Source organism: Schistocerca gregaria, chromosome X, assembly GCF_023897955.1.
Source record: "Schistocerca gregaria isolate iqSchGreg1 chromosome X, iqSchGreg1.2, whole genome shotgun sequence".
Lineage (NCBI taxonomy): Eukaryota > Metazoa > Arthropoda > Insecta > Orthoptera > Acrididae > Schistocerca > Schistocerca gregaria.
In genome coordinates this window covers 572,920,126-572,938,914 of record NC_064931.1, presented here as the reverse complement: position 1 = coordinate 572,938,914, position 18,789 = coordinate 572,920,126, and the positions used below count along the sequence as shown (strand labels likewise).

Genomic DNA, 18,789 nt, shown 5'->3' with positions numbered 1-18,789 from the left:
TGATAATTCAAGAGTTTTATTCATATAAAATTTGTTTTTATTCTTGTTCTTTTTCTTACTATTATTCCTATTATATTAAATATAAACAGGAAGTAAAACCAACAGGTTTTATGATAAGGCACACATAGCATGTTTATCCACAATATTATATCAATGAATGATATACAGATATAAAATTGAGAATACTGATGTAATTTTCATACAATCAATGCTTTAAAAAGCATGTACTGAAAATATGAATACTTTAATGATCAGTCTTACTCAACAAGCCATATAAAAATATAGTTTTAACTTTATAGAAAATAAATAGTACATTAAGAGTGTTGTTCCATCCTTGATTTAAGTCTTTAAACTTTATTACTACAGGTACCAATATATTCAGGTGTGTTTATGAAGCACTCATGATTAAGTAGTTCTTTTGCTGTAGGCCGCAGTTCTGGTTTTATCTGCAGACACTTGTGTGCAACATTTTTAAGTAACATGCCAAGAGTATGAGGAATGAATGGAGGTTCCTTGCTTGAGGCTATCTGTAAATTAGAGAAAATGGGACAAATGTAATGAAAGTTGAAGAGACGGGTGAATTCTTAAAACTACTTATTACTTAAGTAGTGACGTGTGTGTGTGTGTGTGTGTGTGTGTGTGTGTGTGTGTGTGTGTGTGTGGGCGCGCGCGCGCGCGCGCACGTGCTACAGAACTTTAGATAATATATATGGTATGTTGGGTGGAAGAGAGTGCAGATGATACTTCTGCAGTACAGGTACTTTGAACAATTTCAGTATGTCTTTTTGGCAAGAAGAATATCAGTTTGATGTAGAAAAACAGCCAAAGCTAGACAATTAAGTTCTTTTTATTTAACTGATGACCAGTTTTGGGGATCAGAACTCTCTATCGAATTATCCAAACAGGAAAACCATGTTAATATTGTACATACTTGTGTCTACATAAAGTTTTCAGTGACAATTGGCATGACACATGCAATGCTCACAACTTACATAAAAGGAACTGAATTTTGTAACTTTCTTTTCTACGTCAAACTGGTTAACACAAGTTGCTCTCCTGTTACTAACCCAGCATGCTGTAAATCCAAGATAAATATCACTGCAGTTACACAGCCAGTTAACTCATCTTCCCAGTATTCATGATACCTCTTGTTTAAAAAAAATTAAAAACAATCTTAGTGACTGTTACCCAGAAACTAAGGACAGGATTCAATGGATTTTGCAGGTATCACTTCCACACTATTGCATATAGTGCTACTTTCATGAGTCAGCCTGAGAGATTTATATAAGGAAACCACTTTCATTTGCACTTGAGTTCCCCGTAATACATATGGCAAATAAATAGTTACATATACTGTACCTTTAAAACTTTATTAGTTACTGGAAAAATATGTCACCCCTCTTATAACAACATATTAGTCACTTTGGTATAACTTCTATTCCTTCTAAGCATTCCAAAATGCTATGTGGCACTCTGTTACTGATGTAAGCCATGGTGTATTTGTGTCAGCTGGTCGTATGGAAACAGTACAGCAAGATGGACTGACCTGGGGACATTACAAAATGGCAGAAAGGTTCAACCGTTGTTGGACACAAGCCTGAATCAAACTGTCCAATTTGTTGGTGTACCACTCGTAGCCATATTAACACAGTGTAAGTAAAAAGATTCCATTCGACAGTGATGAGAGCTGAGTGTCACACTTTGTCAATGACAACTGGTTTCAAATCCAATACAAATTGCTACTGCCAGTGACTACAAGTGTATCTCAACCAATTTCCGAGTGAACAATTTGAAGAGAACTTACTGCCTCAATGAATATCTGGAATCAGACACTTCACACAGAGCGACTGATCACCGTGGCACATAAAGCTGCGTATCTTCAATAGGCAAAACAACACAGAAAATTAACAGCAGCTGACCGGAGATGTGTAGTGTTGACAGCAAGTTACAATTTTGCCTCTTTTCAAATGATACAAGGTGTCAAGTGCACTGAACGTTCAATAAGATGTTTAACCTGTAGTGTGTGGGTGGTGTAGTTCAGGCCGAAGATGGTTCTGCGATGTTCAAGTTTCTGACAACACAAACGGGGATAACTATTTCAACATTCTTGGTGACCAAGAGTTGTACTTTCTTCTACATCCTCACAGTGAATGTGCTGTGGACACTTGTGATCACAGAGCTGTGTGCATACTTTCCCATTTGACGGACACTCGGGCAAGCTGTTGGCCCTTGACTGGCCTGCTAAACCTTATCATCTGAATCACAAAAAAATTTCTGAGGCTATGTGGCACAGTGGATCCATCATAGCAACATCCTCACAAGCTGTTATTCCTACAGGATCTAATCATCTGTGAATGGATCCAGCTGGATGTGACAATTTCCAAGGCTACAGGTAGTGTTACACAGTACTGTAACGAGTCCTGTGCACAGGTGTGGGCGAGTCGGTGTGTTTATTTAACCGTGTTATTTCAGAGTACAAAATAATAAGTATTAATGCACAGCATAGATTAAAAATTGTTAACTTTAAAATGCTGATTAGGCACTCAACTATAAATGACATCTACATTGATGACATTTTGGGTTGTCCTCCACTGGAGCTGGTGACTAGGTACACACATCAAAAAAAAAGTTTTGCATCACCCCGGTTCCCAGAACTCCGGAAGATAGACGTTGACTGTGGATACTGTGTCACAGACACAGTCCCTTTGACTGTTCAGAGACATCACTAAATCCGCCAAAAGATCTACACAAACATGCATGAGCAGCGCTTATTAGACCGGGGGAGGGAGGGAGGGGGGGGGGGGGGGGTCAAAAGCCCATCAGTTCCAGTCATTCCACCAGGAAGGGGGTACATGGTGTGTGTTGTCTGTAGTTTAACCATGCCTACACGGCCAATACGGCAGTTCAATCGCATCTGCATTGTTACTTTGTGCAGGAAGGGCTTTCAACAAGAGAAGTGTCCAGGCATCTCTGAGTGAACCAAAGCTGTGTTGTTCGGACATGGAGGAGATACAGAGAGAGATAGGAACTGTCTATGACATGTCTCGCTCAGGTCAACAACATGCCAGATGGACTGCTCAGGATTGGCATCATGTTCTCTTCACTGATAGGTGTCGCATATGCATTTAACCAGACAATTGTCGGAGACGTGTTTGGAGACAACCCGATCAGGCTGAATGCCTCAGATACACTGTCCAGCAAGTGCAGCAAGGTGGAGGTTCACTGCTGTCTTGGGGTGGCATTATGTGGGGCCAACATACACCGCTGGTGGCCGTGGAAGGTGCCGTAACAGCTGTACAATACGTCAATGCCATCCTGCGACTGATAGTGACAAATATAGGCAGCATATTGGCGAGGCATTCGTCTTCATGGACAATAATTCGTGCCCTCATCGTGCACATCTTGTGAATGACTTCCTTCAGGATAACGACATCACTCGACTAGTGGCCAGCATGTTCTCCAGACTTAAGCCCCTATCAAACATGCCTGGGATAGACTGAAAAGGGTGGTTTATGGATGAGGTGACCCACCAACCACCCTGAGGGATCTACACCGAATTGCCATTGAGGAGTGGGACAATCTGGACCAACAGTCCCTTGATGAACATGTGGATAATGTGTCACGACAAATACAGGCATGCACCAATGCAAGAGGACGTGCTACTGGATATTATAGGTACCAGTGTGTACAGCAATCTGGACGACTCGCTGTATGGTGGTACAACATGCAATGTGTGATTTTCATGAGCAATGAAAAGGGTGGAAATGATGTTTATGTTAGTCTCTATTCCAATTTTCTGTACAGATTCCGGAACTTTTGGAACTGAGGTGATGCAAAACTTTTTTAAATGTGTGTAGTTAAATTATCTGGTGTTTAAAAGGAAAAATGTTGAAAATCAAAACCTCTAATGTCTGAATTCACTGGGTATGTTGACAGTACTTACTTTGTACATAAGAGCAAGGTGGTTGGACATCTGATTTTCTTTCCATGGTGGTTTTGTGGTAACCATTTCAATAATGCAACAACCAACACTCCAAATATCACAGGAGTGTTCGTAATTTTCTCCCCTTAGGACTTCTGGAGCCATAAATGCAATAGTTCCAAGAATTTGGCCTTGCAATTCTCCTGACACCACTGTCTGAGTTTCTAAATGCACTGCTGCCCCAAAATCACCTATGCATAAATTTCTGCCTGTGCTATCTATTAAGAGATTTGCACCTGTAACAAGTCAGTAAATAACATAATACTTTCATGATTATTCAACTGTTCATAAAATTTTTATTGTAATCACTACAGCAATCAAGACAATTCAAAACATCAGTGTGCTTACCTTTCAGGTCACGGTGCAAAATATGGTTTTTATGCAGATAGTTCAGGCCTTGAAGAGTTTGTTTTGTATAGTTGATGATAACAGACTCACTGAATGGACCATAGCTATCCAGGAGCGTGGCAATAGATCCACCAGCCATCCACTCAACAAATATGTTGAAATGGCCATTCTGTTTTGTAGCACCAAGAATATGTAGTACATTGGGATGATGTAATTTTGACAACATAACTATTTCCTTCCATATTTCTGATTCAACTCTTTCCTGCTCTTGTTGTGAATTACGTAAGAAGGACACCTATAGACAATGTTGTACACACAGAATTATTTCAGCTCACTTAATCATGCCTGTATATAATTATGAGTAGTGTTCCAAAAAGAATGTTAGTAACTCCAATGAGGGTAGTACTACCATATGAATATGTAATTGGTCTACATATATTTTCCTTTAGAACATTCCTAAATGGTAATGTTTAAAATTAAGTAAACTGCATACATTTCATGTGATACAAACAATATGCCCCCCCGCACTCTCTCTCTCTCTCTCTCTCTCTCTCTCTCTCTCTCTCACTCACACACACACACACACACACACACACACACACACTGATGAACACTGTATTCCTCCGGCAACATATAGGTGAAGTGTTAAGGCGAGTCTGATCTTCATCTGTGGTAATTGGTGCAATAAAGGGCCATAAGCTACACTGAGGAGGACAGACATTTCTTCTACAGAAGTTACTTAGTATCAGGAATAGAAGACGATGAATTTGTCAATATACACAGGGTGTAACTGAAATAAATGTAGAAAGTGAGAGGGCTGGTCAAGTGGGCCATAACAAGCTTATCTTACATGGAAACCCATGTCCGAATCTCTTAGCATACAGTGCTAGGTGTCGTCAAATAGCGTTGCCCATCAACAAAAGAATAAGCACACAACCTGCCATCAAAGCTGCCATGCCAGCAGGTATGCAGAGCAATGTTTTCAATGTATTTGTGGCACCAACGTAAATGAGAAGTTGGGGTGAAGTTTTATAACCTTTATTTGAAAACAGTTAGAAAAAGTGCTCAAAATTACGTCCTCCTCCTCGAATGTACACTGTGCAATGACATTGGCATATCCGTCACACTCTTTCAAACACTTGAGGCAAAGTGAAAACTGCATTGTAGGCTATCAGGTCTTCATGTCTCAATGGCTGTTTCAAAGAGAATACATTTCAGCTGGCCCCAGAAGAAAAAAATCACTGGGCATCAAGTCGGGGGGTGGGGGAAGCATGCAGGCCATGCCACCAGCCCTCTGCACCCTATCCAGTTCTCACCAAAGGTTTAATCCAAATGCATTCACACTGCACTATCGTGTTGGTACCACATTAGTTGTCGCACAGTGAGTGGAACACGTTTCAACAACTCTGGCAGAGTTTCTTGCAAAAAAATATTACGTATATGTTTGCATTCAGTCGCTGGGGGAACATGTATGGACCGACCAGAATAACGCCTACTAAGCTGGCCCAAATATCGACAGTGAAGCAGAGCGCAAGCTCTGATTGTGTCAAGGAGGGGGAAGGAAATCAGTCACACCCTTTCAACGGAATCATCCTGGCATTTGCCTGGAGCAATTTAGGGAAATCACAAAAAACCAAAATCTGGTTGGCTGAACATGGATTTGAAGAGTTGTCCTCCCAAATGAATGTCCAGTGCACTAATCACTGCGGCTGTGGCTGTTTAACACACCCTCTCATGTAACTGATGCCTCATATGTAAAAAGTACACAGTTTGGGGAGTCAGGTTGACTGTCACATCTTTCTGAAAACCACTGTCAGAACACAATTCGACAAGGAATATCGTCTGGGTTAAGGGTGTGGTACTTCTTTGAAGCAGGCCTTAAATGCACATATGCCATTACAAGAATGTGCCAGTGAAAAACATACCTCAAGTGAACCTCTCTCTCGTAGGGACATGTGGATGGCACCGAACATACAAACGCTGGGCAGCATGAGCATTTCCATTTGTTGCCATGTAAGCACAATGCATGCCTGCCCTTTCCTCCGTTTCCTGTCCACCCCACACAGTAACAAACCCAAGAGTGTCCCCATTTGATGACAAACTGATACAGGATGAAGTAGACACTGCAGTGTGCACAGGGTGCTGCCCTCTATGCAACACCTATCAAACAGTCATTTGCACAGTCAAAAGCAATGCCTTCACATCCCAGTAAGAGGCAGAAAACCCATAGTGTTGTCCCACCTGGAATATCTGCAAATATGTTGACTCGTGTTTGCAAATAAAACTTCAACCCAACATCTTTTACCTTGATGTCACAAATACATTGAAATTGTTGCCCTGTAGAGTTGCTACCACGACGGCTCAGATGGCATGTTGTGTACCTACCCTCTTGGCATCATGCGACGCTGTTCAACATTGTGTAGCGATGAACGCTGAGGAATGCAGACACAAGTAACAATATGAAATATGCTTGTTCCGACCCACTCTACCAGCCCTCTCATTTTCTGCATAATACACTCTTTATGAAGGGATGCTGCGAGTGACTAGTAAAGAATAAGGCTATAAAGGATGTCATCTGAAATCTTCCACCTGGTCATCCAAGATCAGCGAAGCTCTTTTGTAAATGTATACCTGAAGCAATCTTTACACTTTACTGGTAGTTTTAAAATAGTAGTCAAATACTAAATAGGGTAGGCATGCTCTCCCTCTGTCTTACAAGACAATGTGAGTAACTGGTAACCTGCACTGTCATGCTGTATAGAGCGAAGATACCATGGAAAGGGTATGACAGATACAGCCAGATAGCAAGATGTTTTCCAAGTGGCAAATAAAAGAACATTACTGTGCTTTGGGAGCTACATTACAGAACATTCATGATATTCCATGGATCCCATAGAGAGACGTCTCTGGGAAGAAATGAAGGATGTACATCTATTTAAGTGCAAGTAAATGAAATGACTTGACATTGTGAAACATTGTAATATTACAATGCTGATATTAATTATAATACAATCTAACACATTTAATTTTGACTCCTTAATGCCTGAATAAATTTCTAGATGAAAAGTAAAAATCATAAATTGTGGTGCTTTACAGGTGCCAGAAACACTTAGCAGAAGTCTTGGTAGCTTCATGAAGAATCGGCATCTGCTGGCACTGGCATCCAAAAACAGTTAACCTTCCAATTACTAACACAGCATTGGTATGATGTAAATTCTTGACCCTTGGTATTAAGAGATACTGTGAAGATACTCTTCAATGTAGCAGAAGTAATTACCCAAAAGAACGTCTCTAATTCAATCAAACTCCAATGCATTATCTTCAATACATTTAATATGCACTGTTAAGTAGTTGAAGACATGTGTACCCATATATTGGACTCCTTTCTGTGCTAACGTTAAGCCATTGAAGTCTCTGTAGAGGCTGCTGTTGGTTATATTCATGCTTGCATTAGTTTTTGAGACCAGGGAAATATTGGTAATGTAAAAGAACATTAATGCATATTGTCAAGATACCAACAGGATGTTCTCAACAAACACCAAATATAATTCTTACAATACACTTTTGCTAGTCTACCAGGTGTACCGGTATGAAATGAGCGTTAAGATACAAATGTGTTGATAGGGAACGAGCCTTAATTTTTTTTGTTTGGTTGGTATGACATCTGTCAAAGATATTTAGTATTCATCAAGTCATGGAACAAACAACATCATATGTTTTCATCGTGTTAACAAAGTTGAATTTTGTACCAGAAAGTGATGATTTGCGGAAAGCATTAATTTTTTGTTTTCATTTGGGAGAAAAAAAAGAAAAGGTGCTGCAGTCGCACCGAATGCTTGTCGAGGCATATGGTGATCATGCTCTATCACAAGCAACATGCAAAAGATGGTTTCAGCGGTTCAGAAATAATGATTTTGATGTAAGAAATGAAGAATGTGGAAGACCACCAAAAAAGTTCGAAGACGCCGAATTGCATGTAATATTGGATGAAGATGATACTTTGAGTCAGAAGCAAGTGGCAGCAATGCTAAACGTTGCACAACAAACTGCATTTCATGGAATCCATTGGAGGAATACTGCAGCACTGGCACTATTACAGTCATTGTTGCAACATTGGGCAGCAGAGCAAAACAAATGCCTTAGAGAATTAAAAAGTTGCCAAAAGATGATTCAGGTTAATAGAGGGAACAATGTCTAAAATAAATTATGGCAAAATGGGATGGAAATGGTTGCACATTATCCCAGTTCATTTATGGCCAGCCCTTCTTAAGTATTTTCACAAGACTACATCATGAGACCATTTCGGATTTATGAAGGTCCTTGATAAAATCAGAAGCCGGTATAATTGGCCAGATCTCTACTGATCTGCCAGGAATTGCGTAAGCCACTGTAGGGAATGCCCAACAACAGAAGTATGTGACTCAGTCACCTTCTCCCCTCTCCCTCCCCCCCCCCCCCCTTCCTCCTCTTCTCTACCACCACTCAGGTCATCTATCAATTCCTCTTGCTTGGACTGGAATTGGTCTCTTAACGAGGTTTACCACATTGACAAATGGGAATAAACAGATTACAGTGCACACTGAGTTCTTTACTGCTCTACTGTCTTCACTGCTGTACAACTGTTGAAGCACCATAGATCACAGATGCTTTCGAGTGTTCAGCAGAATAGTTGTTTCCATTTTTGCATGGTATTTTTATGATGGACCCAGTCATTTTCTTCAGATGCTGCTAGCTGTGTTGTTATGCATATTCACTGCCATATTACAAAAGTGTCATTTGCTTCACACTTTCCATGCAACAGAGGGTGGACAATAACATGGAAATACCATAAACACAACACATTACCATACCTTATATGGTTTAGGGAAACCATTGGCATTCAAAACAGCTTCCAGTAGTGTTGGAGTGGATAAATAAATACAGGTCCGGTAAGGTTTTCACGGGAACCTTAAACAATTCTTCCTGCAAAATAGTGGCAATTTCAGGGAAAAACGATGGAGGTGGATAGTGATCACGCAACCTTGTTTCTTGCATAGACCACAGAGGCTCCATAACGTTGAGATCCGGTGATTGAGGTGGCCAAGGGAGATGCAATAATTTATCCTTGTGTTCACAAAATGAGTCGTGGATGATGCGAGCTGTGTGATCAGGGGGGCCATCGTCTTGAAACACAGCACGATTGGGGAACAAACACTGTACCAAGGGATGGACCTGATCAGCCAAAATGGTCACATTTTCATTGCCAGTAATGGCCCCCTGCAGAGTAACCATAAGGCTCACAGTTGCCCACATCATCACTGAACCCCTGACATCTCTCATTCTTGGGGCGTAAACTCTGCCAGAAGTTGGAAACAGCCAACCAAATGATGATCTTCCATTGCTCCATAGTCCAGGTTTTATGGCTTAGGCACCACACTGTCCTGTTATATGCATTTGCATCACTGATGAGTGGTTTTGGAATTCCAGCATGCTCAGCAATTTCCTGTTTTTGGAGCTTCCTTTATGTAGTTTTGGGGCTGACACAGTTTGCGAATTCAACATTCATCTCTGCAGTGACTTTTGCAGCTATTGTCCTCTTATTTTTCGCCGCAACCCTCTTCAATGACTTTATGTCAGGATTGCTCTACAGACACTTCCGTCCATGTTGTGACTTAGCGGATAATGTTTTTCCCTTTCCCTGTAAGCAGTATAAATCTTCAACTACTGCCTCTTGAAACACCAAACACTTCAGCCCCCTTGGTTACAGAAGCACTCACCATAAGAGCAACAACTATTTGCCCACATTCGAATTCACTTAGCTCTGACATCATGTACTGACAATTTACACAGAATACTGTTCTTACGACAACGGGCATTTGGAACATACTAAGGACTTTGCACAAGTGCCATTCATGACTTAATACAACAGTGCAAACTCCAGGCTTGGCTACTGAGTCATTGGTACAAAGTGAGCAGAATTGTGAATGTAGAGTTCGCTCCTACCAATTTATTCACTGAGAACGTGTTGCAGGTATTCTGTCAGGTTGTTCACAGGTCTGCCAATATTACTAACTATGAATCTTACAGGAACACATTTCTTGCATATGTTGAAACCCATATAGTTGTGGTAGCACAGCTGCTAACATTGTAAGACAAAACACATTCATCACTGAATATAAACAGATCTCACAACATGACCAGCTATGCTACTACGACTATATGGCCATCATAAGCTACATAAGGAAGGCACTCCTCAAAGACCAAAAGTTATGTTGACACACCAACATATCACATGACAAAATACCTAAAACATATTGTCAATGAAAGTGGGGCGGGAGGTAAACATCTACATTCGCAACTTATACCAACTTCGATACTAAAATGTATCAGATAGATTATATAATGGTAAGACAGATATAGGAATCAGGTTTTAAATTGTAGGACATTTCCAGGGGCAGATGTGGACTCTGACCACAATCTATTGGTTATTACCTGTAGGTTAAAACTGAAGAAACTGCAAAAATGTGGGAAATTAAGGAGATGGGACCTGGATAAACTGAAAGAACCAGTGGTTGTACAGAGTTTCAAGGAGAGCATAAGGGAACAATTGACAGGAACGGGGGAAAGAAACACAGTAGAAGAAGAATGGGTAGCTCTGAGGGATGAAGTAGTGAAGGCAGCAGAGGATAAAGTAGGTAAAAAGACGAGGGCTGCTAGAAATCCTTGGGTAACAGAAGAAATATTGAATTTAATTGATGAAAGGAGAAAATGTAAAAATGCAGTAAATGAAGCAGGCAAAAAGGAATACAAACGTCTCAAAAATGACATCAACAGGAAGTGCAAAATGGCTAAGCAGCGATGGCTAGAGGACAAATGTAAGGATGTAGAAGCTTATCTCACTAGGGGTAAAATAGATACTGCCTACAGGAAAATTAAAGAGACCTTTGGAGATAAAAGAACCACTTGTATGAACATCAAGAGCTCAGATGGAAACCCAGTTCTAAGCGAAGAAGGGAAAGCAGAAAGGTGGAAGGAGTATATAGAAGGTTTATACAACGGCGATGTACTTGAGGACAATATTATGGAAATGGAAGAGGATGTAGATGAAGACGAAATGGGAGATATGATACTACGTGAAGAGTTTGACAGAGCAGTGAAAGACCTGAGTCGAAACAAGGCCCCCGGAGTAGACAACATTCTATTAGAACTACTGACGGCCTTGGGAGAGCCAGTCATGACAAAACTCTACCAGCTGGTGAGCAAGATGTATGAGACAGGCGAAATACCCTCAGACTTCAAGAAGAATATAATAATTCCAATCCCAAAGAAAGCAGGTGCTGACAGATGTGAAAATTACTGAACTATCAGTTTAATAAGTCAGAGCTGCAAAATACTAACGCAAATTCTTCACAGACGAATGGAAAAACTGGTAGATGCGGACCTCGGGGGGGATCAGTTTGGATTCCGTAGAAATGTTGGAACACGTGAGGCAATACTGACCTTACGACTTATCTTAGAAGAAAGATTAAGAAAAGGCAAACCTATGTTTCTAGCATTTGTAGACTTGTAAAAAGCTTTTGACAATGTTGACTGGAATACTCTCTTTCAAATTCTGATGGTGGCAGGGGTAAAATACAGGGAGCGAAAGGCTATTTACAATTTGTACAGAAACCAGATGACAGTTATAAGAGTCGAGGGGCATGAAAGGGGAGCAGTGGTTGGGATGGAAGTGAGACAGGGTTGTAGCCTCTCCCCGATGTTATTCAATCTGTATATTGAGCAAGCAGTAAAGGAAACAAAAGAAAAATTTGGAGTAGGTATTAAAATTCATGGAGACGAAGTAAAAACTTTGAGATTCGCCGATGACATTGTAATTCTGTCAGAGACGGCAAAGGACTTGGAAGAGCAGTTGAACGGAATGGACAGTGTCTTGAAAGGAGGATATAAGATGAACATCAACAAAAGCAAAACGAGGATAATGGAATGTAGTCAAATTAAATCGAGTGATGCTGAGGGAATTAGATTAGGAAATGAGACACTTAAAGTAGTAAAGGAGTTTTGCTATTTAGGAAGTAAAATAACTGATGATGGTCGAAGTAGAGAGGATATAAAATGTAGACTGGCAATGGCAAGAAAAGCGTTTCTGAAGAAGAGAAATTTGTTAACATTGAATATAGATTTATGTATCAGGAAGTCATTTCTGAAAGTATTTGTTTGGAGTGTAGCCATGTAGGGAAGTGAAACATGGACGATAACTAGTTTGGACAAGAAGAGAATAGAAGCTTTCGAAATGTGGTGCTACAGAAGAATGGTGAAGATAAGGTGGATAGATCATGTAACTAATGAGGAGGTATTGTATAGGATTGGGGAGACGAGAAGTTTGTGGCAAACTTGACCAGAAGAAGGGATTGGTTGGTAGGACATGTTCTGAGGCATCAAGGGATCACAAATTAACATTGGAGGGCAGCGTGGAGAGTAAAAATTGTAGAGGGAGACCAAGAGATGAATACACTAAGCAGATTCAGAAGGATGTAGGTTGCAGTAGGTACTGGGAGATGAAGAAGCTTGCACAGGATAGAGTAGCATGGAGAGCTGCATCAAACCAGTCTCAGGACTGAGGACAACAACAACAACAACAACAACAACAACAACATCAAGTTCAGTAAAGTGTGGCTACAGGACACGGATATGACAGCCAGTTTCAATGTGGTCTCCTCTGTTATGAGAGTCCTGCTTCCTGAATCCTTGAAACTAGTTGTGGAAAAATTCTACAAAGATCTCACTGAACTCTTTAGGCACCTTCTCACATCAACTACCACTGTTTGGTGGAAAAACTGATGGCGTGATGTGTACTGTTATCGTTAGTTGAGGCATACCCATACATGGAATACTATGAAGCAATCATACTACGATCCCCCAAAGTTCAAACCATAGTGTTTATATTTATTTGTGGATGATAACTACACTCCTGGAAATGGAAAAAAGAACACATTGACACCGGTGTGTCAGACCCACCATACTTGCTCCGGACACTGCGAGAGGGCTGTACAAGGAATGATCACACGCACGGCACAGCGGACACACCAGGAACCGCGGTGTTGGCCGTCGAATGGCGCTAGCTGCACAGCATTTGTGCACTGCCGCCGTCAGTGTCAGCCAGTTTGCCGTGGCATACGGAGCTCCATCGCAGTCTTTAACACTGGTAGCATGCCGCGACAGCGTGGACGTGAAACGTATGTGCAGTTGACGGACTTTGAGCGAGGGCGTATAGTGGGCATGCGGAAGGCCGGGTGGACGTACCGCCGAATTGCTCAACACGTGGGGCGTGAGGTCTCCACAGTACATCGATGTTGTCGCCAGTGGTCGGCGGAAGGTGCACGTGCCCGTCTACCTGGGACCGGACCGCAGCGACGCACGCCAAGACCGTAGGATCCTACGCAGTGCCGTAGGGGATCGCACCGCCACTTCCCAGCAAATTAGGGACACTGTTGCTCCTGGGGTATCGGCGAGGACCATTCGCAACCGTCTCCATGAAGCTGGGCTACGGTCCCGCACACCGTTAGGCCGTCTTCCGCTCACGCCCCAAAATCGTGCAGCCTGCCTCCAGAGGTGTCGCGACAGGCGTGAATGGAGGGACGAATGGAGACGTGTCGTCTTCAGCGATGAGTGTCGCTTCTGCCTTGGTGCCAATGATGGTCGTATGCGTGTTTGGCGCCGTGCAGGTGAGCGCCACAATCAGGACTGCATACGACCGAGGCACACAGGGCCAACACCCGGCATCATGGTGTGAGGAGTGATCTCCTACACTGGCCATACACCTCTGGTGATCGTCGAGGGGACACTGAATAGTGCACGGTACATCCAAACCGTCATTGAACCCATCTTTCTACCATTCCTAGACCGACAAGGGAACTTGGCATTGGTAAATTTCACAAATGCGATGCAGCTTTCAATTTGAGCAAGGCTTGGGGGTTTGGCACTCAGCTTATTAAGATCTCACCAGTCATTGCCATCTTCTCCACTGGAGCTAGAAAAAACTGAGAGGGCATGCAGCAAAAACTGAGTGCAGATTTCTTCAGGTGCTGCAAAGTCGAAATATTGTGCTTAAAAATAGAAACAACAAATCGACTGGAAAAAAAATTGCACTAAGAAAATCTGAGAGACTAAATTGCCAGGTTTACTGGAGAATATGTCATCTTGAAGAACAAATGACCATATGTAATGACCCCAGATTGTGGAAAAGTATTAAAACTGGAGTCATAAGTATTTTCAGTATGCAATATCATACACTGGATGAGAACTAGAAATGAGGAAAACTGTTCTTCGCCAGGATCGGATCATAACTGCTCACTTACTGCAATGAAGTAGCTATTATTCATAGCTCAACATTCATTACTCATTCACTAAAATAAATGAAACGAAGATGCATTACCTTTCTAATTCAGATCACTTCAGCCGTATTTTTATCTAATTTGAGCCTGTTTTTGAAAGAACACAGAAAGGGGATTAATAATTTTCTGTTATGTTCCTTGTAGTTTTGAAATTTCTGAAAATGTCCTATATTTTATATTTAAAAATATCACAACAAAATTCTAGATATTTTTTATTCTATTTGGTACGCATAATAATAAAATTTACTTTTGTTGCATTTACAAAATTTTATTGAGAAAAAAGACAATGTAATATACAGAACAATATTGAAATTAACTTTCTACTTCCTGAAAATATTTGAATTGGTGAGTTGGAAAAAGAGGTCATGTCCACTTTTATTCAAATTACGGAGATAACTTATCTATACATCTGTATGCATTGTTTGGTAACACAACGGGTCATGTCGCATCAACAGAACTGCTTGTTATATACATAATGAGTTAAAGAGGGGGCCATGTCCAGATAAATAAGCATATGATTGTAAAGAAAATTCTACAATACATACCTGACGAGCAGCAACCATTCTATACCAGTATCTGCCAGTGGCCATTTAATGATGGACAGGATAAAGGTGCAGCATGCCATCATTGTTTGCTTTGCTGTATTAGGATTATGGCTGTATTTTGGGTAACTTATGAATAAACCTGTATCCTCATAGCACATGCTTTTATTGCTATAATGAATAATACTAATATAAACTTGCATAGCACAATCCTCCTCCTGTAAACAGGATACTACTAGTCTCATCAACATCATCAGGTTTGAAAAAGTTTCAACTCCAGCATATTCAGACTGGATTACTGACCACACTAAATAGATAAAGTATGTTGTAATGGTGAATACTGTTTTGCACTGGTACCAATTACTATACAGAAACTCCATGACACCATGCTTAAACCCACTGTGTAATATAACAGTCTTTTTTGTCTCCCGAAAAATTTAATTTCAGAGATATGACCCCTTTTCTAGATCACCGTATGTGTCAGTATGGCACCTCCTTGCACACTGACGACTACAGCTCGAGTGGTTCATGTCATGGCTGACAACATATTCCGACTGCGATGGTACATCAAAGGATATGAAGGAAAAGAAATACTGTACTCAAAGCTTAGTCAAAAGTATATAATCATTTATTGGGTTTATGAAATTTGAGATTTTCTTTTCAAATCAAGAATAGAAATGTATGGCTCAAAGTGTTTTCTGCGTTACTGCAGCAGTCTGAAGAACTGACACTTCTTCATTTTCTATTCTTTTCAGGACTGAGAAACATTCCTCACTACAGTAAGGTACATGCACATTTTGGGAAATGTTCTTTATTATAATGCTATATGTCATAGTGATTAATTCAACATGGTGCACGAGACACTGTCCTAGAATCTTAGTTTCACTCACTAACGTCACTAGAGAGATATTTCAGATTGGACGAGCTACTGCTCTTTTTTCTGAGCCACTGCTCACTCATTCTGTAGAAGGAGCTAGCCCTTAGAACGAGTTACGGTAGAGGATGCTCATCTATAAAAGCATGCGTCCACTAACAAGTGAACTTCTGCAAGTCACTTATAGATGCAATTTCTGCATTTTCTTTGATGTGGAAACATCTTCAGCAAGTTTTGTTAACTTTCACAAGTGGCTTCCATGAGTTAGTGGAAAGAGTTTTTTGCATCTTGCTGCAAGTACTTGGTAAACTTGTTAGTTGCCAGAAGTTTCTTTCAAACTTGTAGAAGTTTTGAGTGTTCAATAGTGATATAAAAATATCAGTGCCAAAAAGGAAAATGGTGCAAGGACAGATTGGCCTAAACAAATTAACCTCTCGAACCAACGTATAATTGGCGGCCATCAGACAATGAAGTCAGAAATGAATTTACCAATTACTTTGTTTCACCAGAAGTGGAAGTAGAATGATAGACAGCTTTAAACTGTAGTTGGTTTTTTAATGTTAGTGTAGATGTAGATGAATTACATTTGTGATAAAGATAGTAAATATGGTTTGCAAAAATTGAAGAGTAATTAAAAGGCGATCTCTTGGTGATATAACTCATTACATATTTGTATCTTATTTTTAAATATTTGATTGTGCAATGTACAATCTGACGTTTGAAACTTACATACGACATTCTCAGAAAGTTTTTAATTTGAGCAAAGTTCTCAGATTTAATTTCACTCAATAGTATTTCTTGATAACTTAAATAAGTATGCCTCTGTATCCATTTCTTCACCCAAACATTTCTTTTCTTATGATTCTTGAGTTTCTTCCGGCGTATTTGATAATCAAAATATTCACGGGTGTACTGCCAGTCTATAGTGTCCAACGGGCACAATATTTCGGCGATCAAACATGTCGCCATTATCAGGTGAACTGACGGACTGAGCTCCTGTGAAAGTGCCGGCACGGAGATCCGTACGCTATGGCTGCTCAGGGGGAACTGGGTTCGGTCGCGGCGGCGGCCGATTTAAATACCCTCCGCCCACGGCGCGCTCCCTCTGCCGTCCGCGCCACTGTAGCACGGTGGAACAGATTGCGACGGCGTCTGAGATGACGACGGTGTGATGGCTCTGTCCGTCGTGGTCATCACAACTATGCGTTTGCTCGATTTACTCTTGATTAACCCAATCACTGGTTTCCAAGCCTTGCTAAGATTATAGCCACAGTCACGGTTTATGAGGTCATCATTGGTGCGAATTTCGATGGCCTCTCTAACAACGCTGTCCCAGTATCTCGACGTCTGTACCAGAATCCTCGTGCGGTCATACTCCATAGCGTGATTTTCCGACAAACGATGTTCAGCGACCGCCGACTTGCTCGGATACATCAGTCGAGTGTGCCTCTGGTGTTCACGGCATTGATCCTCGACGGTACGCATCGTCTGCCAATATATGACTTGCCACATTGACACGGAATCTGGTACACGCCGGCCTTCCTCAAACCGAGGTCATCTTTGGCGCTCCCCACCAGTGCACGAGTTTTATTCGGAGGACAAAACACAGTTCCGACACGGTGTTTCTTCAGAATGCAGGCGATTTTCCCCGAGAGTGCGCCTGTGTATGGAATAAATGCAGTGCCTACCTTCTCCCTCGTGACTTCATCCATCTCAACAGGTTGTTAGAGAGGCCATCGAAATTCGCACCAATGACGACCTCATAAACCGTGACTGTGGCTATAATCTTAGCAAGGCTTGGGAACCAGCGATTGGGTTAATCAAGAGTAAATCGAGCAAACGCATAGTTGTGACGACCACGGCGGACAGAGCCATCACACCGACGTCATCTCAGACGCAGACGCCGACGCAATCTGTTCTACCGCGCTACCGTGGCGCGGGGCGCGGACGGTATTTAAATCGGCCGCCGCCGCGACCGAACCCAGTTTCCCCTGAGCAGCCATAGCGTACACATCTCCGTGCCGGCACGTTCACAGGAGCTCAGTCCGTCAGTTCACCTGATGATGGCGACATATTTGATCTCCGAAATATTGTGCCCGTTGGACACTATAGACTGGCAGTACACCCGTGGATATTTTGATTATTTCTTTTTTAATGGCACCACCAGAGGCATGAGAGACAGGTCACATGGGACCAATTCCTGGTGGTACGGAGCTAGGCGAGTGGCTGGTAGCCAGCTGTATGAGCTCTTACAAATCTGCCTAGCTGCTATTTTGATAATGAGCAGGCTGTAGATTTTGACTTTCTGGTTACCTTTGTTGTCATTCCTTCCATGTTCAGCTCATGACAAGCTTGGCTGTGTTTATGGGTTACTCATTCACATCAGAAGACGACATAAAACAAGCAACTAGCAAAAGTAAACTCGCACAAGATTTTTTTTTTCTAATGTAAACACACCATCAAGTGCTCACAGAAGTTACCTGCTAGTGGACAAACAACTTAATTATTACTGCCTGGCACCTACAGACAAATGGCCTCATAGGTTATTTTAGAAGATGTCTGTAGATCTGCTCTCAGTGCATGATGATATCAGAGAGGCTCGTATACAATAATGCCTCTCATGGCACTCACATGTAAAACCAAGGCACTGTAGGTTTCACATCATAACTGAAA

The 18,789-nt window shown here is 41.4% G+C and overlaps 1 protein-coding gene across 5 annotated transcripts in view; it reads right to left on the bottom strand.

Annotated features, from left to right (window-relative positions):
* Positions 1-18,789, bottom strand: part of LOC126297526 (mitogen-activated protein kinase kinase kinase 1-like) — a 159,097-nt gene continuing 140,308 nt past the window's right edge. For all 5 annotated transcript variants that reach the window (XM_049988431.1, XM_049988432.1, XM_049988433.1 and 2 more), the window contains 3 exons: positions 4,331-4,625; positions 3,944-4,218; positions 1-527 (listed from right to left, as the gene is read on the bottom strand). In XM_049988431.1, the coding sequence (XP_049844388.1) occupies positions 348-527; positions 3,944-4,218; positions 4,331-4,625 (750 nt within the window). In that variant the 3' untranslated portion in view covers positions 1-347. The remainder of the gene's footprint in view (positions 528-3,943; positions 4,219-4,330; positions 4,626-18,789) is intronic.